The sequence below is a fragment of the Saimiri boliviensis genome, chromosome 19 (genome assembly GCF_048565385.1).
Source record: "Saimiri boliviensis isolate mSaiBol1 chromosome 19, mSaiBol1.pri, whole genome shotgun sequence".
NCBI classification, from domain to species: Eukaryota; Metazoa; Chordata; class Mammalia; order Primates; family Cebidae; genus Saimiri; species Saimiri boliviensis.
In genome coordinates this window covers 24,998,778-25,020,885 of record NC_133467.1, presented here as the reverse complement: position 1 = coordinate 25,020,885, position 22,108 = coordinate 24,998,778, and the positions used below count along the sequence as shown (strand labels likewise).

The window sequence follows — 22,108 nt, the reverse complement described above, 5'->3', positions numbered from 1 at the left end:
GATAAAGTACAAGGTTTTCAACTGCTGACAAATTTCATATGTTAAAGTATTACTCAAAAAGTTGTTTTGTCTCGTTTCTTCAAATCTTGAAACAACTTGCTTTGCTGTCTTATCTATTTTTTTTTTTGAGTCTTGCTCTGTTGCCCAGGCTGGAGTGCAGTGGTGCGATCTTGGCTCACTGCAACCTCTGCCTCCCGGGTTCAAGTGATTCTCCTGCCTCAGCCTCCCGAGTAGCTGGGACTACAGGTGTGCGCCACCACACCTAGCTAATTTTTGTACTTTTCATAGAGATGGGGTTTCACCATGTTGGCCCGGATGGTCTTGATCTCTTGACCTTGTGATCCGACCACCTTAGCCTCCCAAACTGCTGGGATTACAAGCATAAGCCACCGCACCAAACCTCATCTGACTGTATTTTTAACGAGGACTGACTTTACTAGCACTTTCAGAAAAAAGCTCAGCACTCTACATTGAAAGCCAAATCAAACAGATGGTTAATTATTTCTTTCTATGGAGTGATATATGTTCAGTCTCTCCTCACAATGGGGCCAAAGGTCACAAACATTTACAGAAAATCTACTTATGTCCCAGGTACTTTGCTAGGCACTCTCCTAACTTGTCTAAAGTCATTGCATACGCTGGGTTTGGTGGCTCATGCCTGTAATCTCAGCACTTTGAGAGGATGAGGTGGGCACACTACCTGAGCTCAGGAGCTGGAGATCAGCCTGGGAAACATGACAAAAACCTTACCTCTAAAAAATACAAACATTAACTGGGCATGGTGGTGCGTGCCTATAGTCCCAGCTGCTTGGGAGGCTGAGGCAGGAGGATTGCTTGAGCCCAGGAGGTAGGGTTTGCAATGAGCCAAGGCTGTGCCACTGCACTCCATCCTGGGCAACAGAATGAGACCCTGTCTCAAAAAAAAAAAAAAAAAAAGTCACAACATATAAGTCATAGAGCTGGGATTCAAATTCAGGTCTGTCTGAATATAGAATACTTTCTGCTACATTATACCAGTTACTGAGGGTAACTGAAAAATTTAACGCTTATCATGGACCAGGGACTATGTGACCATGTTAAAACATTATTAATCTTTACAATGATCCTATTTAAAAATCTGTAGCTGTAAAAGAAATTTATACAACATTTATTAAAAAATCATCAAGATTCTTCAGGGCATGTTAAAATGTTTTAAAATAGTCTGAAGTCATCTTGATAGTCATTCCACTACCCATTTCTCAGTCTCTTCGGCAAAATTTCCTTTCACTTACAGCTACCTGACCATCCTACACTAAATATGCAGATAATTTAACCTTTCAACTTCTTGAATTTGTGTGCTCTTTTATGTACATATATGTTGGCTGACTGGAACAGGAGGAGGCTGGGGTATATATGGGCAAGTACCGCTTATTGTGGACAAATGGTGAGAAAATGTTACTGATATCCACAGATAAGTTCCTTAAGTCATGTAAAGACAGACTGCTATTAAAAGTTTGCTTTATTTTGTTGCTGAATCAAGCACTAGCTGCTAGTTACAGTTAGTTTTATTGTGCCTTCCAAACTCACAGTTAGCTTAGCCTTATCAATAACCAAATAATAAACTAGGTCCCAATGGTTATTTCCACATCTAGATTGTTCAGGTGATCAGGAACTCTTTTATTTGTGTTCTTTAGCTTTTAGTTCTTGCTTATATCTATAAAGAAAACAGAAAGAAAAATAATCATCAATAATCATAGATACATTTATGGTAAAGAGAGAATGGGAAGCATACTCCATTTCTTCTTTCCTGGTAGTCAAGTAGCTACACAGTTGTAAACTGAATCTTCTGAGAGGCTTACAGGTAGAAACAGGCAGAAGCAAAAGAATTCAAAGAGTTCATTTGCATCTGGTTTCTGTTCAGATAATAAGATCACAACTGCCAAAAACTTGTAACAGCTTAGCTGACATATAGTTTCCTGTGCAAAAGTATTATTTTATTAAATATTCTCATTCTTGAATTCTACAAGAGTATGACAAACATGTGATCATATGTGTAATATTTAGTAAAATGTGGTCATCTAGAATTTTTAAGTTTATACTCACAAAGCACCTTTACTAAGAATACGATCAACAGGGAATGGGGTAAAGTAAAATATACTAAAGTAATAACCAAAGTAAAATGTCACCAAAGTAAAACATACTTCTAACCACTAAAGTAAAATATACTTCCGTGATGCAGGCAGGCAATTAGGTAAACAGTAACACTTAAGTTCACTAACACTAGGGAACATTTCCTCAATACTCAGTCCAAAGAAGTAACCACAGAGCCATAGTCTTTCCTTCCCTTCTACCACACCTTAGACTTCATTTATTATTCCTCCCCATTTATAATAGAATGGAGAATAGTATAAGCACAAGAAGAAACTTATTCTATGAAGCCAACCATACCTCCTAAGTTTCTCAAAAGATCCTGATTTCAAATATTTGATCATAATATCATTGCCATAAATCACTGACAAATAATATTAACTACCGAGTAATTTAAAAAATTTCCAGTGCTCATGGAACACTTTCCTAATGAAAGCAAAGACCTCACTGTAATATCATTACCAATACTACATAACAATACATTTCAGTTCCACTTTATTATATACAATTTAAAGTAGGCTGAGTGTGGTGGCTCATGCCTGTAATTCCAGCACTTCGGGAGGCCAAGGTGGGCGGATCATGAGGTCAAAAGATGGAGACCATCCTGGCCAACATGGTGAAACCCTGTCTCTACTAAAAATACGAAAATTAGCTGGGTGTGGTAGCAGATGCCTGTAGTCCCAGCTACTTGGGAGGGAGGCTGAGGCAGGAGAATCGCTTGAACCCAGGAAGTAGAGGTTGCAGTGAGCCAAGATCGTGCCACTGCACTCCAGCCTGGCGACAGAGTGAGACTCCATCTCAAGGGAAAAAAAAAAAAGAAAGTAAGTAATAAAAGGTTCACATAGGAAATTAATAAATCATAAACTGTATATGTTGTCTTAATAAAAGAGATTATGTGAAATGGTTAACCATCTAAACGTACACAGTTAAATCTAAAAACTAGGTAACATACTGCTGAACTGGTTTTAACTTATTTGTAAACCCCTGGACTTTTCTAGAAATGTTAAATTTCTACTTCAGGTACTTGTCTTAGCATTATATGTGAATCTTTAAAAAAAAATTAGTGCTATCTGAGTAGCTATTGAAGGAGTTTTAAAAATATCTCTGGTAGGCTTACCTCCAAATGCGAAAAAGCTGAGAGGCTCCTGCTGCCCCCACAAAGAAATTAACAGCAAACAGACTCCAATTTTTTGGAATAATTACTAGTGAGTATCTTGACCAAATAAACCCTGTTGAAACAAAATGTTATTTTAAAAAGCATACATACTGCTGCAATAACTTCAGTGAATACTTAATATTGAGTAAAATAATTACAAACATAATGCAGGATGAAGGACAAAGAAATGCTATACTCTTAATTTTCAATAATGTTTCTGTAACACACAAAATATTCAATTCTTACATTAAAGAGGAATCTTTAGAGTAAGTAAATATGAACTGTAATTTTCTTCCTACTTATAAAAATATATGTTCATAGCACAAACCTGAAAAACAAAAGCCCATTCAGATACTTACTCTTTTTCCAACTCCTCCATCCGTAATTTAATAACTTCCTAGACATAATGCAGTTAATTTCTTTGTGTGTGGGTGTATTTCAAACACTAAGCCATTAAATAAACTGATATAAAACTACACAAAAATCATTTATATTCTACAAGGAACACAGAAGATACTTATTTAATTTACCTGTAGCCATCAAAACAGTGGATTGAGCTGTGCTAAGTTTTTCTGCAGGTCTGGCCATATCAGCTAATCCAGCACACACCAACCCCTGGGAATACATATTAACACATAGAAAGAAAAAAAGTATCATGAGTGTGGAGTAATAGTTTTTAATTTTAGTTAAGCACAAAACATTTTTGAGATTTCCATAAGTTAGCAGCTATAATTTTAGTATCCATGCATTAAGAAAATGTAGATTACAACAAAAAAGCACAATGAATTAAAAAACTGCTTTTTGAACTAATTTTATTTTGTTAAGCACACTAAGCAATCTCATATATCTGAAAGTTGGTAGTATATATATAGATAAGATATATATGTATGCATTATATGTACATACATATTTTGGGGTTTTCTCTATTTATTTCATATATGAATTTATATTCTTTATATATGTTGGGAACTACTACCTACTGGCATGGAGGATACCTGAAAGCTGTTAAGGTTATTTGTGTAGATTCTTCCTTTGATGTTTTCTAACTATGTTATTATTTTTAAATTGAATTAAAGTTTTGATTCAGGGGTACATGTGCAGGTTTGTTACATGGGTATATTGTATGATGCTGAGGTTTGGGCTTCTAATGAATTATTTTTTTTGAAGTGTAAATATCAGAAAAATTGTTATCATTTTAGTTTTTTGGTTAGATCTTTTTTTTTTTTTTTTTTTTTTGAGACAGCATCTGGCTCTGTCACGACCCAGGCCGGAGTGCAAAGGCACGATCTCAGCTCACTGAAACCTCCTCCTCCCATGTTCAAGCAATTCTCATGCCTCAGCTTCCAAGTAGCTGGGATTACAGACATGCGCCACCACACCTGAATAATTTTTGTATTTTTAGTAGAGATGGGATTTCACCATGTTGGCCAGGCTGGTCTCAAACTCCTGACCTCAAGTGATCTGCCTACCTTGGTCTCCCAAAGCGCTGGGATTACAGGTGTAAGCCACCACACCTGGCCATTAGATCATTTTTCTTTAACATCAGCATATAAATGGTCATTTCTTTTCTGTGTTTTTGACACTCTCTATTGTACTTATGGGTTTTGCTCCCACCAGATGAGCTGGTATTTTTACCAAGTCACTATGTTTGCCCCCAAATCTGTTTATGCCAGTTTTACTCGTTAATGTAATTTATGATTTAACAAATTGTTTTAAAGAAAACTAAGTGGGCGAGCACGGTGGCTCATGCCTGTAATCCCAGCACTTTGGGAGGCTGAGGTGGACAGATCACCTGAGGTCAGGAGTTTGAGACCAGCCTGACCAATATGGTGAAACCCCATCTCTACTAAAAATAAAAAAATCAGCCAGTGTGGTGGCAGGCACCAGTAATCCCAGCTACTTGGGAGGCTGAGGCAGGAGAATCACTTGAACCTGGAAGGCGGAGGTTGCAGTGAGCCGAGATCACACCACTGCACTCTAGCCTGGGTGACAAGAGCAAGACTGTCTCAAAACAACAACAACAACAAAAAGAAAGAAAGAAAGAAAGAAAACTAAGCTGGAAATTATATGGGATGCACTATAGTGTAATTTATCCAGGATAGAAAATATGAAACTCAAAAATCCATACACAAATAAAAGCTTTAGCTTTAAAGAAGACTGATTGTTAGTGAATACATATTTATTTATAACCTTTAGGTTAAAATAAAATACTTAAGGTACATAGGTTTTTTTTTTTTTTTTTTTTAGGATTATCCACTTTGACCTTTATGATTAGCTACGTGGTTTCAACTAAAGTGATTACAAAGGACTCTACTATAGTTATATTTTTGAAGGCATATGGCCTGAGAGTCTTAATGTTACAGAACATATGTGGCTTTCAGAAGCAACTATTATGTATCATGTACAGAATTCTACAGATTAATTATCAAATGCCCTGGGATAAGAAAACACAATAAGAGGTACATAAGGTAAGTATCTAATAGAAGAAGTCTCTTCACCAGAGAACAAAACAAAGAAGTTTCTATTGCTATGCTGTCATCTGGAGACTATGTATGACTACAACATGTACTTAAAATAGATGTTCTTAAAGAGACAGATGGTCAAGAATGCACTTATGAGTATATAATGCTGTCAACATCTCACAGCAGTAATGAATGAGGTCAAATAAACACCAAAGCTATTGATAAATTCAATAAACTCCTAAACTATGGTAAATTTGAGGTCAAAGAGGCCCCTAAATTTATTGTGAATAGATGAAATCACTCAAACACTTTTAATGATTGAATACTTCGGCAATAAATTCCACTATAAAGATATATAATTACTATATAATTTTAAGTGCAGGTAGGGAGAGAAGAAGGAAATGGTAATGTAACTTCCATTAGTCTAAGGGATTCTAGGTTTTTCTCTCAATAGGTAGATATGAAAAAAAAAAAACAAACCAAAACTGCTCCCTAGATCTCTGTAATATACAGCTCCAAAATCTCTTATATTCTAATCTTGTCACTTTATCGTTTAAGAGACAAAATGACAGAGACTAAACGTGCCCAAGGCCATAAGATTGAGTCATACCCAATTCCAACTCTAACATTCTCAACCACTTGAATTTACAACTGAGTTTCTGAATTGTTCTAACCATTTTAAAAATACATTTGGCTGGGTATAATGGCTCACATTTGTAATCCCAGCACTTTGGGAGGCCGAGGTGGGTGGATCATTTGAGGTCAGGAGTTCAAGACCAGCCTGACGAACATGGTGAAAACCCGTCTCTACTAAAAATTCAAAAAAATGAGGTAGGCATAGTGGTGGGTGCCTGTAATCCCAGCTGCTCAGGAGGCTGAGGCAGGAGAATCGCTTGAGCCAGGGGGGCAGAGGTTGCAGTGAGCCGAGATGTAACCGAGATGGAGTGTAGACTCCAGCCTGGGTGACAAAGCAAGACTCCGACTCAAAAAAATTAAAAAAAAAAAAAAAGTACATTAAGAGAATTACAATAGCCTACAACTCAACAACAGCAAAAAAACAAACAACTTGATTAAATTAAAAACTCGGCAAAGGACTTGAATAAACACTTCTCCAAAGAATATACACAACTGACCAATAAGTACAGTAAGTGTACGTTCAACATGACTAATCATTAGGAAAATGCAAATAAAAGTAACAAGATCTCTAACACCCATTAGGTGCCTATCATAAAACAAAAACCAAAACACTCCCTCATCAAAAGCAACAAGTGTGGGTGAGGATGTGGAGAAATTAGAACCCTTATGAATTGCTGGTAGAAATGCAAAATAATGTAGCTGCTGAGGAAAATAAAAAATATTAAGCAGAATTATCATATGATCCAGCAATTCAACTTCTGGGTATATACTTTTAATTTAAGAAGAATTAAAAGTATGGACTTAAACAGATACTTGTGCATCAATTATTCATTCATTATTCACAACAGCAAAAATGTGGAAGCAAACCAATTGTCCAATCAACATATAGATGAATTTTTAAAATGTGGTAAATACATACAATGGAATGCTATTCAGCCCTAAAAAGAAAGGAAATTCTGACACAAGTGACAACATGAATATACCTTGTGGACATTATGCTAGGTGAAATAAGCCAACTACAAAAAGACAAATAATATTTGATTCCATTTACATGAGGTACTTAGAGTAGTGAAATTCACAGAGACAGAAGGTCGAATGGTGGTTGCCAGGGACTGGGAGAAGGAGAATGGGGACTTATGGGTACAGAGTCTTACTTTTGAAAGATTAAAAAAAGTTCTGGAGATTGGTTAATAATGTTATTAATGTACTTAACACTACTGAACTATACACTTTGAAAATGGTTAAGATAGTAAATTTTATGTGTATTTTATCACATTAAAAAATAGGCCGGGCACGGTGGCTCAAGCCTGTAATCCCAGCACTTTGGGAGGCCGAGGCGGGTGGATCACAAGGTCGAGAGATCAAGACCATCCTGGTCAACATGGTGAAATCCCGTCTCTACTAAAGATACAAAAAATTAGCTGGGCATGGTGGCACGTGCCTGTAATCCCAGCTACTCAGGAGGCTGAGGCAGGAGAATTGCTTGAACCCAGGAGGTGGAGGTTGCGGTGAGCCAAGATCGTGCCATTGCACTCCAGCCTGGGTAACAAGAGCGAAACTCTGTCTTTAAAAAAAAAAAAAAAAAAAAAAAAAAAAAAAAAAAAAAAAAGCCTACAGACCAGTAGTTTTCAAAAACTTTAGAGGGCATCAGAGAATCACATGAAGATGTTATGAAAACATAGCTCACTAGACTCCGCGTCTAGAGTTTTAGATTTAGTAGGTCTGTGATGGGGCCTAACAAGTTCTCAAATTATGCCACCGCAGGTCCAGAGAGATGACACTTTTGAGAGGCACAGTTATAGACCCAAACTGGCCCTTTCAACATAAAATTAATGATTTGCTACAAACAGCCACAATTGTTTCTTTTCAGCTAAGTGAGAACTTTGAGAAAGAAAACTCTGGGGAAGAAGAAAAGCACTGGGTTTGGAGTCAGAAGTCCTAGGTTCTCTTACTTACTAAATGCTGGTATTTATACTTAAATAAATCCGTCTACTTTCTGAGACTAACTTTCCTCACCTATATTTTGGTGTTAGGACCTTCAGTTCTCATACTAAATTAATAATAAAAGTTAACTTTGGGGTTCTAACTACTTTAATGTTTTACTTAGTAATAAAATTTTAGAATAAAATTTCATGTCCCTATGGCACACAATTGTAAGTTTTCTGATAACAACTATGTTCCCAGAAGGCCTCTTATCTAAAGAGTTCAGAAAAACTAGATAGTTACTTTATGTAGAAAATAATGTCTGAGAATTGATTTTCATGAAATCATCTAGGCGTACCAAGAATATTCTAAAGTATATCCTTCATACAAGTTACTTTAAATTAGTAAATTCCTATTAAGGAATTTTTCTTTCAGTAGCTTCTGCAAAAACTCAAGACTTACCCATTTCATAATTGGAGCCCAGAAAAACACTGTTCTGGGACCTGAAAAAAAAAAAGAAAGAAAGAAAAGAAAAATTCAGGAATAAACCAAATATCTTATACATGTCTTTTAAAAGCTGTCACCAAACTTTAAAAACCAAAGGATTTATTAATCTATTTTTAACCACTTTTTACTATGCTTTTTGCATACTCTGTATTTCAGTTAACATTTAGAGAGGCACCACAGTATCACAGTACCGTTCACCCTTGAATAGGTTTGAACTACACAGGTCCAACTATATGCAGATTTTTTACAATAAATATACTGCTGTATAAAAACATTTTAGGGAAACGGTTCCAATGTACTTTCATACCAGTTTTACACTCAAGTAATATTCTTATCCCAAGTGAAAATGAACCCAGTGATAACACCCCATTTTTGTGTATTTTATGCATTGTGTAATTCAACTATAAAAAATAGTTGGTCAATCTTTTTTTTTTTTTTTTTTTTAAAGACAGAGTTTCGCTCTTGTTGTCCAGGCTAGAGTGCAATGGTGTGATCTCAGCTCACTGCAACCTCCACCTCCCAAGTTCAAGCAATTCTCCTGCCTCAGCCTCCTTAGTAGCTGGGATTACAGGTGGCTGCCACCATGCCCAGCTAATTTTTTTTTATTTTTAGTAGAGACAGGGTTTCATTATGTTGGCCAGGCTGGTCTCAAACTCCTGACCTCAGGAGACCCACCTGCCTCAGCTGCCCAAAGTGCTGGGATTACAGGTATGAGCTACCGTGCCCACCTAAGGTTAATCTTAACATTAAGCAGCAAAATTTGAAAAATGTAAAAGTGACAATTGCTGCCCTGTGACTTTTTTTTGCTTAGTAAGCAGGTTTAGAAAAGTATCACCAGATAGTGCAAACTACTTGCCTTCAGCTTTAAGTGATAGCAATGCTACACATTCTATCTTCTATAATTTAACATAGTCCTTGATATTTTTTATCCCTCTCAAACTAATTCATATTATTCTCACAGCAAAATTCATTAATTCAATGTCATTTAAAAACCTACGACAGTGCATTTTACATATTTTACTCTAGTTATTTGTAAGTCTATGTACCTATCAAGATTATAACTTCCTTGAGGCTAGTGGCTCAATATTATTCATACTTGTACCCCTACTACCTAATAGAATGTAGAATGTTAAATAAAAAGGAAAGTTAGCTAGTAGAATTGGAAGCAGTTTATACTAATTGAAGTTTATTACCCTAATATACAATATGTATGTGTATATATAATATAAAGACATATATATGCATGTATATAAATACACATATACAGATAACTTTTAAAGTACTTTAAAATCATAAGTTGTTTTTATCAGCCTGATACTTAAAAATTGTTAAGTCTGGCTTATGCTTTTAACAGTTATTTTTTTCCCCCTGAGACAGAGTCTTGCTCTGTTGTCCAGGCTGGAGTGCAGTGGTGCGATCTTGGCTCACTGCAACCTCCACCTCCTGGGTTCAAGTGAGTCTTCTGATTCAGCCTCCCAAGTAGCAGGGACTACAGGCACACGCCACCACGCCTGGCTAATTTTTGTATATTTTCGTAGAGATGGGGTTTCACCATATTGGCCGGGCTGGTGTGCAACTCCTGACCTTGTGATCCACTAGCATTGGTCTCCCAAAATGCTTAAATTACAGGTGTGAGCCACTGCACCCAGCTGCTTTTATAGTTTTAAAAAAGTATGCTTGCTGATTTTCTAATTTAATCCTAAAGTCCTAGAGCAATCTAAGTTTCATCTTCTCATTTTTCAAAGAAGCTGGGTATCATCATTAGAATAATTCTTCAAACGCTAGAAAGAAGATCATGGCACAAATCCTATTGTTCCTTGTGGGCCTGAGTAATTATGATGCTAAACTTTATTTTCTCACATACATCTGGTATCTAATCATTTTTACATTTTCTTGTGTACAATCGAATTTTCTGTATTGTAAGCTTTAGAATAAATCTAGAAACAGTGCTGAAACAGCTGCTGAGAGAAATAAAACTATCATGGAGTCTAAATTTTGATGTTCTTATAACTGAGTGAAAAACCTATCTATATTCAGTTTCTGGTTATCCAGTTCTCTAAAAAGCATTGAGTGGTCACAGCCACCATACACATAGAACTCTCACCACATCTTTTTCTCTCCACAAGATATGAAAATAATTTAGTTTCTTCTTTGATTAAGGCTAGGGTGGAATTTGAAAAGAATTTTTTACAAAAGGAAAAGGGGAATATAAAAGAAAACAATCTAGGTTTCATTTTCTCATTCTTCAAAGAAACTGGGTGAAGCCACTGAGTTTCAGAATATATAATCCAAATTTAACCAAATTTTAGCCCAGGTCAGTGGTTATCACTGGGAGTGTCCCCCAACTGGGGCAGATGTGGCCGCTGCCGCTGCTGCTGCTATCTAGTGGCTATGGGCCTTGGATGCTGTTAAACATCCTCCAATGCAGAGGACAGCTGCTCCCAGTAAGTAGAAGGTTAAGAAATCCTGGCCTAGGGAGAATGATAAGCTCGGCAAACATTCAACTAGTTTCATGCTATTTTATGACTCTTTAGTTTATACTGTCCTTTCTCAATATTCTGCTTTGTCTTTATCTGATTCCTATCCATCAGAAACTCTTCTCAGGTTTCATCTCCTCAAGGAAGCCTTAAAAAGAAATCCAGGTTAGGCTGAATGCTCCTTCTCTTAACTACCAAAGCAGTCTTTATATCCTTCTATTGTTTTCTGTTAAAATGATTATTTATGCATCTGTCACATTAACCCAAAAACAAGGTCCATTTCACAGGGCACAGTGGCGCGTGCCTGTAGTCCCAGCTACTCAGGAGGCTGAGGTGGGAGGATCACTTGAGCCCAGGAGTTCTGGGCTGTAGTACGTTATGCCGATAGGGTGTCCACACTAAGCTTGGCATCAATATAGTGACTTCCCGGGAGTGGAGGATCACCAGGTTGCCTAAGGAGGGGTGAACCCGCCCTGGTGGGAAATGGAGCAGGTCAAAACTCCGGTGCTGATCAGTAGTGGGATTGCGCCTGTGAATAGCCACTGCACTCCAGCCTGGGCAACATCCCGAGACCCCTTCTCTTAAAAAACAACAACAGCAACAACAAAAAACCAAAACAACAACAACAAAAAACAAGGTCGATTTCTTAATCTTCCTTGACAAATAATAAGTATGTGCCAGAAGAACTGAGCTGGATTCACCATGTCCAGTATAGATGCTAATCAAAGATATTAAAACTTTCTGTCTGACCCAGATTTGCTTCAACACTGCTTTATCCTTAAGGCCAGAATTTACTGTCTACTCATGTCTAGGCACATCAGGTTCCCTTAATAACAAGGATATATTAGATTTCACTCACTAGTTACTCTACTCTTAGACCACAGCTCTCTTCCTCTGAGTCTGATGCCATAATGCACTAATCCTATAAATCAGTCTTTTCAAACTTTCTGGAAATTTAGGGTGAGATTCTGGGATTCTGATCATCACACCTGGTTCATTTTTCTTTGTCATACACAGTGTCTCTGGCTCATATGCAGTATCAATTACTAAATTTAATTTTTATCCTCGCATGGAGTTTTGGTTCATCAATCAAAAGTCAGTTAGCATATTGTTTCAGTCTCTGGCTGAATGGGTGTTCATTTTTACTTTGAACTCTTCAGCAGACTTCTCTTTTTCTTTTTCTTTTTTTTTGAGATGGCATCTCACTCTGTCGCCCAGGCTGGAGTGCAGTGGTGCGATCTTGGCTTACTGTAACCTCTGCCTTCCGGGTTCAAGTAATTCTCCTGTCTTACCCTCCAGAGTAGGTGGTACTACAGGCACATGCCACCAGGCCCAGCTTATTTTTTGTATTTTTAGTAGAGATAGGGTTTCATCGTGTTAGCCAGAATGGTCTTGATCTCCTGACCTCATGATCCGCCTGTCTTGACCTCCCAAAGTGCTGAAATTACAGGTGTGAACCACCTCACCCATAGAGTTCTCTTGTTCTATTTCAAAGCTGATGTTTTTTTGTCACCCCAAAATTGTTTTCTGAGTAAAGCCTCTAGATTCTGGTTCCAAGCTTAAATGGTTGACAAGCTTAAATGATTGATCCTTGGGGTTAATAGTCAATTTTTCAGTAGGTTTGACTAGTAACTAATTTACTAAACTGCCCAGAGCTAGGTAATAGTTTTATAATATTAACAGCATGCCCTTCCCTGCCAAACCAAACAAGAACTGAAAAAACTTCAAACATCAAATTATGGTTGCTAGAACCTGGATCAAGAGAGGTATTTTAGTGAGTGAATAATTTTAAACTATGAAAACAAACTCTAATTTTAGTTTAATAACTGTTACATACTAAATAGAAAAATAGCAATAGCAAATACATAAGACCTTCTAAATTGCTAATTTTTCTGAGATACTAGAGGATGCTGACAAACGATGAAAAAAATCAGTTTAATATCTATATATGCAAACAAGTAGTGTTTTCTTAATTGCTAAAAAAAAAAAAAAAGAAAATGGTCACACAATGGGTTAACAACATTTTTAAAGAAAACTAAGACCGGGTGTGGTGGCTTACGCCTATAATCCCAGCACTTAGGGAGGCTGAGGCGCCCGGCACTTAGGGAGGCTGAGGCGAGCAAATCACGAGGTCAAGAGATCGAGACCATTATGGCCAACATGGTGAAACCCTCTCCCTACCAAAAATGCAAAAATTAGCTGGGTGTGGTGGCAAGTGCCTGTAGTCCCAGCTACTCAGGGAGGCTGAGGCAGGAGAATCACTTGAACCTGGGAGGCAGAGGTTGCAATGAGCCAAGATCGTGCCACAGCACTTCCAGACTGGCAACAGAGTAAGACTCCATCTGGGGGGAGGAAAAAAAAAAAAAAAGAAAACTTAAGCCTTTCATTTTAGCTAATTAGCATTCAACTAACATTTCTTAGCTTTTTTTTTCTGTAAGAGTAAATAATAAGTCAAAGGCCGGGCGCGGTGGCTCAAGCCTGTAATCCCAGCACTTTGGGAGGCCGAGGCGGGTGGATCACGAGGTCGAGAGATCGAGACCATCCTGGTCAACGTGGTGAAACCCCGTCTCTACTAAAAATACAAAAAAACATTAGCTGGGCATGGTGGTGCGTGCCTGTAGTCCCAGCTACTCAGGAGGCTGAGGCAGGAGAATTGCTTGAACCCAGGAGGCGGAGGTTGCGGTGAGCCGAGATCGCGCCATTGCACCCCAGCCTGGGTAACAAGAGCGACACTCTGTCTCAAAAAAAAAAAAAAAAAAAAAAAAAAAAAAAATTCAAAATAATAAGTCAAAGTAAGACAAATAAATTTAAACATATGTAAATTCAGATACAGAGGTTGTCTTCCAGAAAACAAAAACTGATCATCAGTGCATATGGTAGTGAAAAAACCTTCCAACTTACTTCAAAATTTCTAAACATAAAGTTTTGACAAAACAAAGCATTTAGAAATAGGAATCACTCAAATAGTGACAATATAATGTCACGTGTCATTCTAGACCTGGAAAACACAGGCTTATGTTCTGTACAATGACACAGCTACTCTCATGAGAAAGCATAAAAATAGATAATTATGACACTAGAAGTGATTATAATACCTTAATATTAGAATAAGCAGATGTATAAACTAACAGATACTGGCTAACTTCTATTATGATAAATGAAATAACTTGATTAGGTGGAAAATTCAAACTGTTGAAAATATACTGAAGAAAAATTGCATTAATTTATAGCCCAAGATGAAGGAAATCGTCCACATCAGACATACTATATATTCTTCTTTTTTGAGATAGAGTCTAGCTCTGTCACCCAGACTGGAGTGCAGTAGCACGATCTCAGCTTACTGCAACCTCCACCTCCCAGGTTCAAGCGATTTTCCTGCCTCAGTCTCCTAAATAGCTGGGATTACAGGCATGTGCCACCACGCCCAACTAAGTTTTTGTATTTTTAGTAGAGATGGGTTTCACCATGTTAACCAGGAGGATCTCCATCTCCTGACTTTGTGATCCACCCACCTTGGCCTCCCAAAGTGCTGGGATTACAGGCATGAGCCACCATGCCCAGCCCTATACTATATATTCTTTTAGACAAGGAATTAACACATTTTCATCTTGTTTCTTAGAACACTACTACTGGATGTTGAAGACGGCCTCAAATGCTGACAATAAGGAAACATCAAACCAGCTGTTTAAAATGTCTATACATTTAAAACTATTAACTATTTTCAAGAATAATGAAAAATACAGACTATAAGTTATTTTGTGTTTTATTGCCTTATTTTTAAAGTGAAATCGATGTGTCTAAATTCAGACTTTCCATAGAATTTGAGAAATTCTGCAAGTGAATATCATAAGCAAATAGCAGAAAATTTCAAATTAACAAACTTAGTTTGCTTTGAACTTCAATGAACCTATTGGTAAACTGACATAAACTTCCTAATTTCCTTATCTGAGAGAAATGACTGTTAACAAAGTATGAATTCTACCCAGAAAGTAGGCCACCTATTGTGTATATGATTCCTTCCCTATGTAAAGACTTAATTTTTGGAACAGAATATGTAATTTTTACTCTCAAGCACATATACACACTTACCACAAATACTGAATTGAGGTAATCATTATGTCCCTTTGTGAAAGATAAAGTTTCTTATTGAATGCTAAGAGGTCATAAATCATTACATTTCCCTTCCTGTTCCCATCCCTTTCATGCCACTCCTCTATGGTTTGTTACTTTTTAATACCCCTCTTAATTCTTTACATTACACAAGTCCACCTGTTTGCTGTCATGTGACAAATTAGATACAAATCCTTAGAATATGTAAAGGTTAATCTTTGACATGGATACTGACTGTCAAAAATCATTCATTTTTATTTGTGTCAAAGCTAGTTCTAATTTAACACTAAGAACATGACTGAGCTACAATTTTAGAATCATATAATTTTAATATTGTCCACAATGCCTTGGAAATAGCTATCACTAAAATAGTATCAAAACACTATGGGTAGATAATGTTTTTAAATATGTTGATTAAGGCTGGGAATGAGTGGCTCACACCTGTAATCCCAGCACTTTTGGAGGCCAAAGCGGGCAGATCACCTGAAGTCAGGACTTCAAGACCACCTGGCAAACATGGTGAAACTCTGTCTCTACTAAAAATACAAACAAATTAGCTGGGCGTAGTGGCAGGCACCTGAAATCCCAGCTTCTTGGGAGGCTGAGGCAGGAGAATCACTTTACTTGGGAGGCAGAGGTTGCAGTGAGCTGAGATCACACCATTGCACTCCAGCTTGGGCAACAAGAGCAAAACTCCGTCCCAAAAAAAATGTTGACTGAAAATATACTTTGGCTTGAAATTCCAAGGTAAAGAACAGGTAAAGAGATGATACATTTTAAATTTACTTATTTCTTCAGGTACAAAGAATCAATTACTTTTAGATTTAGAAAGACTGCTTAAATCATCTACTGTAGGAGCTTCATAAATGAGGTAAATGAGGCCTATCTACTGTAGGCACTCATAAATCAGGTATATGAGGCCCAGTAAACAAATTACTTGTTTAGAATACATAACTCAGCAAGGATACAAAACTAGATCCCTAAATCCTAATCAAATAATAATTATATGACCTTCCCCAATGAAATCTGAGATTCCCAAAGGTTCTGAATGTACGAAAAGTCCTAAGAGAATACCAACTTGTAGATTATTAGTTGAAAAAGACTTTAAGGAAAGTCCAAGCTCCCTCATTTTTACAAATGAAAAAGATGAGGCACTTACCAGTTAACTCATTTGTCTTACACTCAAAAGAGTTTTGGATAGAGCAAGGACTAGAATACAAGCTTCTTTGATCCCAGTCCTCTTTCTACTATATCATACTGGACTTTAAACATATTTCATACTCTGTTATAAGCAAAATTAATATTTTTACATGACCTGGAAATAATAAACTACAGCTTTTCTTAGGGCTTTCTTCTCCTTTAGCACATCTAATGAATCTAGTTAGGTGAGGCATATACAGTTCTAATTGATTAAAATTAGTTAAAAGCAGGATAGCACACAAAAAGTATGTTAAGTGTTGAACAACTACATCAAGGATGATATTTCTCTCTGTCGTCCAGGCTGGAGTGCAGTGGCACAATCTCGGCTCACCGCAACCTCCGCTTCCTGGGTTTAAGCGATTCTCCCACCTCAGCCTCCTGAGTAGCTAGGATTACAGGTGCACACCACCATGCCCAGCTAATTTTTGTATTTTTAGTAGAGACAGGTTTCCCCATGTTGCCCAAGCTGGTCTTGAACTCCTGACCTCAGGTGATCCATTTGCCTTGGCCTCCCAAGGTGCTGGGATTACAGGAGTGAGCCACTATGCCCGACCGATATTTCTTTTATGAACTCTTCTGAGAATACAATCTCTGTGTGTGGGGGTTTTGTTATTTTATCCACTGATTTATATCCTGAGTGCTAGAACAGTGTCTAATACACAATAGGCCCTCAAAAAATACTGAATAATTCAACTTTCTTGCTGGCTGATTGAAGATATTCTATTTTTCACCAATATTTTACAATTGTATTTGAAATTCCAATTTTATATCTAGTTCTTATCTCTTAACTTTAAAGTAATAAAAGTTATTACTTTAAAAAATTATATATATTTAGTGTAAATATTTAAACAATATATTAAATATACACTTAAGAATATATATCAACATATATTAATATCTTAGACTGGCATTAAGTTTCTTCACTGACAATCTGTGGCAAGAAAGTAAGTTATAAAAGAGATGCTAAAGAACTGTGTAATTCAAACTATGTAGATACGTACACTGATTATTTGATCCACATTTGATTTTTTTTTTTTTTTTAGAGTCTCGCTCTGTCGCCCAGGCTGGAATGCAGTGGTGCCATCTTGGCTCACTGCAACCTCTGCCTCCCAGGTTAAATTGATTCTCCTGCCTCAGCCTCCCAAATAGCTAGGACTACAGGCACACACAACCAACCCAGCTTATTTTTTGTATTTTTAGTAGAGACGGGATTTCACCATGTTAGCCAGGATGGTCTTGATCCCCTGACCTCGTGATCTGCCCGCATTGGCCTCCCAAAGTGCTGAGATTGTAGGCATGAGCCACCGTGCCTGGCCCCAGTATTCGATTTTTATTTACATACAATAAAACAATACATATTAAAACTAAGTTGTATTTATCTATCATAACATCAATTATCTTAGCATTGAATTTAAAATGTTTATGATACAGATATTCCCTAGTAAACAGTGCTAACATTGCTTCATTTAGTTTATTTATATTTAAAAAGAAATATCCTCTAGGTTTTTAAAATTAAACAAGCTAATTCTCTTATCTAGGAAAAAGGCAAATATTCTTCTCATCTAGACTTTAAAGTAACTTTTCCCATGAGTCTTCAGAGGGAACCCATGTAATGTTGAGAATGATATTCTCAGCACCAGCACACTAAGCACTGCAACAAGTTTCACAGAACTATTTTTTCAAATGCTCTTCCACTTAAGCCAAAATGTAATTCAATAAAACGAGAACTACAATGAGTTAAAATCATATGGTTCAGATAGCTGTTTTGGGAACTAACTTCACCAAGGATTGTTTTTAGACTCTTTAGAGCTGTGGTCTTCCAACTCCTTTTGAATATATGCTACATCAGTAAAAAACAATTTGAGCATACATCCTCTTTATAAATCATTTATATATCTATAAATTATATAGAATTACTGCACTAATATATATTTGCATTACAAAATATACATTCAATGAAAAATGTAAATGGATGAAATAATAGTAAGCCTTAATAGAAGTTCTATTATTTTCTTCCTATATTCCAATGTTTCATTTGTGCGCCTCTTGGGGTGACTCGTTCCATCTGGAGCTCACAAATACAAATAAATGACACTTCTTCACCGATGAATTTTCTTTAACTAAAGAAAACACTGGGGGCGGGCATGGTTGCGCACTCCTGTAATCCCAGCACTTTGGGAAGCCAAGCTGGGCTGATCACCTGAGGTCAGGAGTTTGAGATCAGCCTGACCAACATGGGGGAAACCTTGTCTCTACTAAAAATACAAAAATTAGTTGGGTACAGTGGCGCGCACCAGTAATCCCAACTGCTCAGGAGGCTAAGGCAGGAGAATCGCTTGAACCAGGAGGCGGAGGTTGCAGTCAGCCCAGATCGCGCCACTGCACTCCAACCTCTGCAACAAGCGACACTCCGTCTCAAAAAAAAAAAAAAAAAGAAAAAAAAGAAAAACACTGGGCAACATAACTTCAAGGTTATTTCTTTGACAAATACTGGAGTACAGCTATGCAGCTGACTAGTGTGGAGTCACATACTTTTATAGTCAGGTGGGGGATAATGAGGCGAGTGCCATTCTTTTTGAGTTGAAAGACTTGACCAGGACACACATTTGGCTAGAATGCTATTCCTTCTCTACAGAGGCAGATCACGACATGCCAGAAACAACACATAGGTAAATGGATAATGAGAGCCTCAAAATTCTGGGTCACAGGTCAGAGATGCAATATTGTGACTAAAATATGTATCTATACATAAAAGCACATCTTTGTTACCTGTTGAGACATACAATGTTAGTGATAAAATTAAATCTCAAAAATTTAGAATCAGCAATGTATGATTTCCAACTTAATATTCTAGCATTTCATATCATTTAATAAACTCCATGTATGTGAATCTAGACAAATGTTTCAATAGTAATTCAATAATAAATACTGTTAGGCAAAACAGTATGCAAAATCCTTTAATATTTACTCTGGATAACTCTTAGGACAATAATCAGTGTTTCCTCAGATTTTACTCAATACTTATTAGTCAATGTAGTTTTCAAGCTTCTCCATCTCTACACTGGTGTGCCTCCAACTTGTCAATTAGAAATCATTTTGCTGTAATAGATATCCTTACTCTGTATATTGTTCAAATCTTAGAACTGACAGTTATTGAGAGTCAAAGTGCAAAGGCTGTGCTACATGTTTTGGAGACATTAGATCATCTAATTGTCACAACAATCCTTAAATCATGATAATTACTCCCATTTTATAGATAAGATAACTAAGGCAGGAATTTAGGGACAAGGTCACACAGCTAAGGCTGAAACATAGGTCTATCTTCCTTCAAAGCCTAGCTCCTTTTACTGCACTGAAAAAGGTGGTTTAAATAACTGAATGAATCCAAGGATTTTCAGATGAAATGCACATCCTACAAGTGAAAGGTAATTCCTTTTCATTCTGAAAACTGAGTAGTATTTTAAGCAGTAATTACAGGTGGCTAAAAACTAAAGCCTTGGAAAAGATCAAGATAAGACTACCCTCCAATTTCGTATTATTTTCAGTAGTTTAAAATTACTCTTACTCTGCCATGCCCTTATCCTACACCCCAAACACAAAGCTTATGAGGGTCAGAGGTGACCTCACAAAATTCAGTTGACTCAGTAAAGCCCAGATCATTACAGAAGCATAGCTCAACCCTCCTTCCTGAAAATCTTTGCCACAAAACACAGCATAATTCTGAAAAAATTGAATGTTAAAAGAACTAAAAGGCAAATAAACAAAAACTTTTAAAATCAGTAACAAACTCCTTAATGATCAGTTTTATAATGGGTTCAATATTACAGTAAATAATATTAAGGGTTAAACTAAAGTATAATCCAGATGTTCAATTCATTCCATTATCAAACTGGAGATCATATTTAGTAACCAGTTCACTCTGCAGAGAGCTGTTTCATAATCAGATAATGAGGGAAACAGACAACCTTCCTAATGATACCAACTGCAGAATACAGATTTTAACTATGTAGGAGAAAAGCCACTTTTTGGGTAGCACTCAGTCTTTCAATTTACAACACATTTTCTAGTTTGCCAAGTCTTAGGCTTGAAAGAAACCTCAGAATATGTCTGATGTTAGCCTCTAGCCAAATAAATATTACTACAACCCACTTTATAGAAGAGGTAACAGAATTCTAGATATTTAATAAAGGGATTGGAATCTTTCCGTTTCTTACAGAGTAGCTTCTCCCCCACCCCCCCCAAAAAGAACACAGTTTTCCAGTAGGCCAAGAGAGAACTAACATTTACTGAGCATTTACAAAGAGTCAAGCACATATGTTATCTGTCATTCTCGCAGATCACACATTCACAGAAACGGAGATCTAGGCTTTTGCTCAAGGTCACAACTCTAGTAAGTGGTAGAAGAGAATGATATCCAGGTCTCTCCACACACACAAAAAGCTCTGGGTAGAGCTTGTTCAACAATTTCATAAATAAGAATAGACTTAAAGGAACACACTGGACCTATGGGATGAGAAATGACACTGACTCAAGCCTGGGTAAAGTAAAGCATGTAGTTTGGGGGAGGGCTCAGTCTGCAGGCCTCTGCCAGCAGAAGCTGAATAAAGTGTGACCTTTACTCCAAACCCTCCAGTGCGACAAGCCACCCATCCAGCTCTGCCTCGTGTGGGTTAATATGCCACAATTCGCGAAGAGAAAAGAGAAGAGTTTCATGGTGCCCCAGACCCTCTGGTGGCAGCAGAAGTTGAGAAGGCTCACATTTGGAGACCAGGTTTGGGTTGGGAGTCGTGCGTAAGGGAGAGGATGCCACATAGGTCGGCAAGGGCACTAACTAACTTGAGATTCGTTGGCTTAGGAACAGATGTTGCAGGAGAGAGGTGAACTGCGGGAGGTTAGGAAAGCAGACGGCTTCCCTTGAAGGGAAGGGGTTGGGGTTGTGGGATGCCTCTAGTGGCAGTTGTTAGCGGGCCTCTAAAAGGTCCATTTTAGAGGAAGGGGGATAAGAAGCCATTCCGGGTCCATTACCTGCTGGATGGTTATACAACGGCCTCAGTTTCTCCGGAAGCATCAGCTCCACTTTATCGAGGAGCCGGTGGTAGGTGGCCCGCAGGCCTCGGGCTCCGGCGGCCGACATCGCCGCCGAGGGACCCTGGGCAGCCGGGTGGGAGCGTGGCTGTGTTCTCGACCCTGGCTGACAACGAAGGGCAGCTAGTCACTTCTTGCCACAGCGCCTCGCGTCCCCCTCTTCTGGAGTGCCCTTCCCGCAGCTCTCCCCGCCCGGCAATGAACCTACAAGCTGCGGCCCGCACCCCAGGAAGGTTGAGGGGGCGGGGGCTGTCGAGGGCCCGCCCCGGGCCCGCCTCCGGCCCCCCGCGGGAGAGAGGGAGGAGGAGCCTTGGCAACAGGTGCCGAAATGATCACCTCACCGAGTCCACCCAGCGCCCTGCTGTCAGCGCGCTTGCGCAGGCCGAGCTGCGCGCCTGGATTGGCCCGCCCCGAGGGGCGGGCGG

General features: G+C 38.0%; 1 protein-coding gene across 1 annotated transcript; it reads right to left on the bottom strand.

Annotated features, from left to right (window-relative positions):
* Positions 1 to 1,451: 1,451 nt before the first annotated feature.
* MPC2 (mitochondrial pyruvate carrier 2) lies at positions 1,452 to 21,936 on the bottom strand. The gene is made up of 5 exons (XM_010338695.3): positions 21,624 to 21,936; positions 8,767 to 8,807; positions 3,814 to 3,898; positions 3,245 to 3,356; positions 1,452 to 1,693 (listed from the first exon to the last, which is right to left on the bottom strand). Exons 1-5 carry the CDS (start codon positions 21,730 to 21,732, stop codon positions 1,657 to 1,659), a joined length of 384 nt encoding a protein of 127 aa, XP_010336997.1. The 5' UTR covers positions 21,733 to 21,936; the 3' UTR covers positions 1,452 to 1,656.
* Positions 21,937 to 22,108: the final 172 nt, after the last annotated feature.

What these genes read in the sequence shown, in the direction of transcription:
- MPC2 (XM_010338695.3), bottom strand. Translation starts at nt 21,732, where the DNA reads ATGTCGGCCGCCGGAGCCCGAGGCCTGCGGGCCACCTACCACCGGCTC. An exon ending in GGGCTCCAATTATGAAATGG is followed by an intron (nt 3,899 to 8,766) that starts GTAAGTCTTGAG and finishes ATGTATTCCCAG; the next exon opens with GGGTTGGTGTGTGCTGGATT. An exon ending in CAGCTTTTTCGCATTTGGAG is followed by an intron (nt 1,694 to 3,244) that starts GTAAGCCTACCA and finishes TTTTCTTTATAG; the next exon opens with ATATAAGCAAGAACTAAAAG.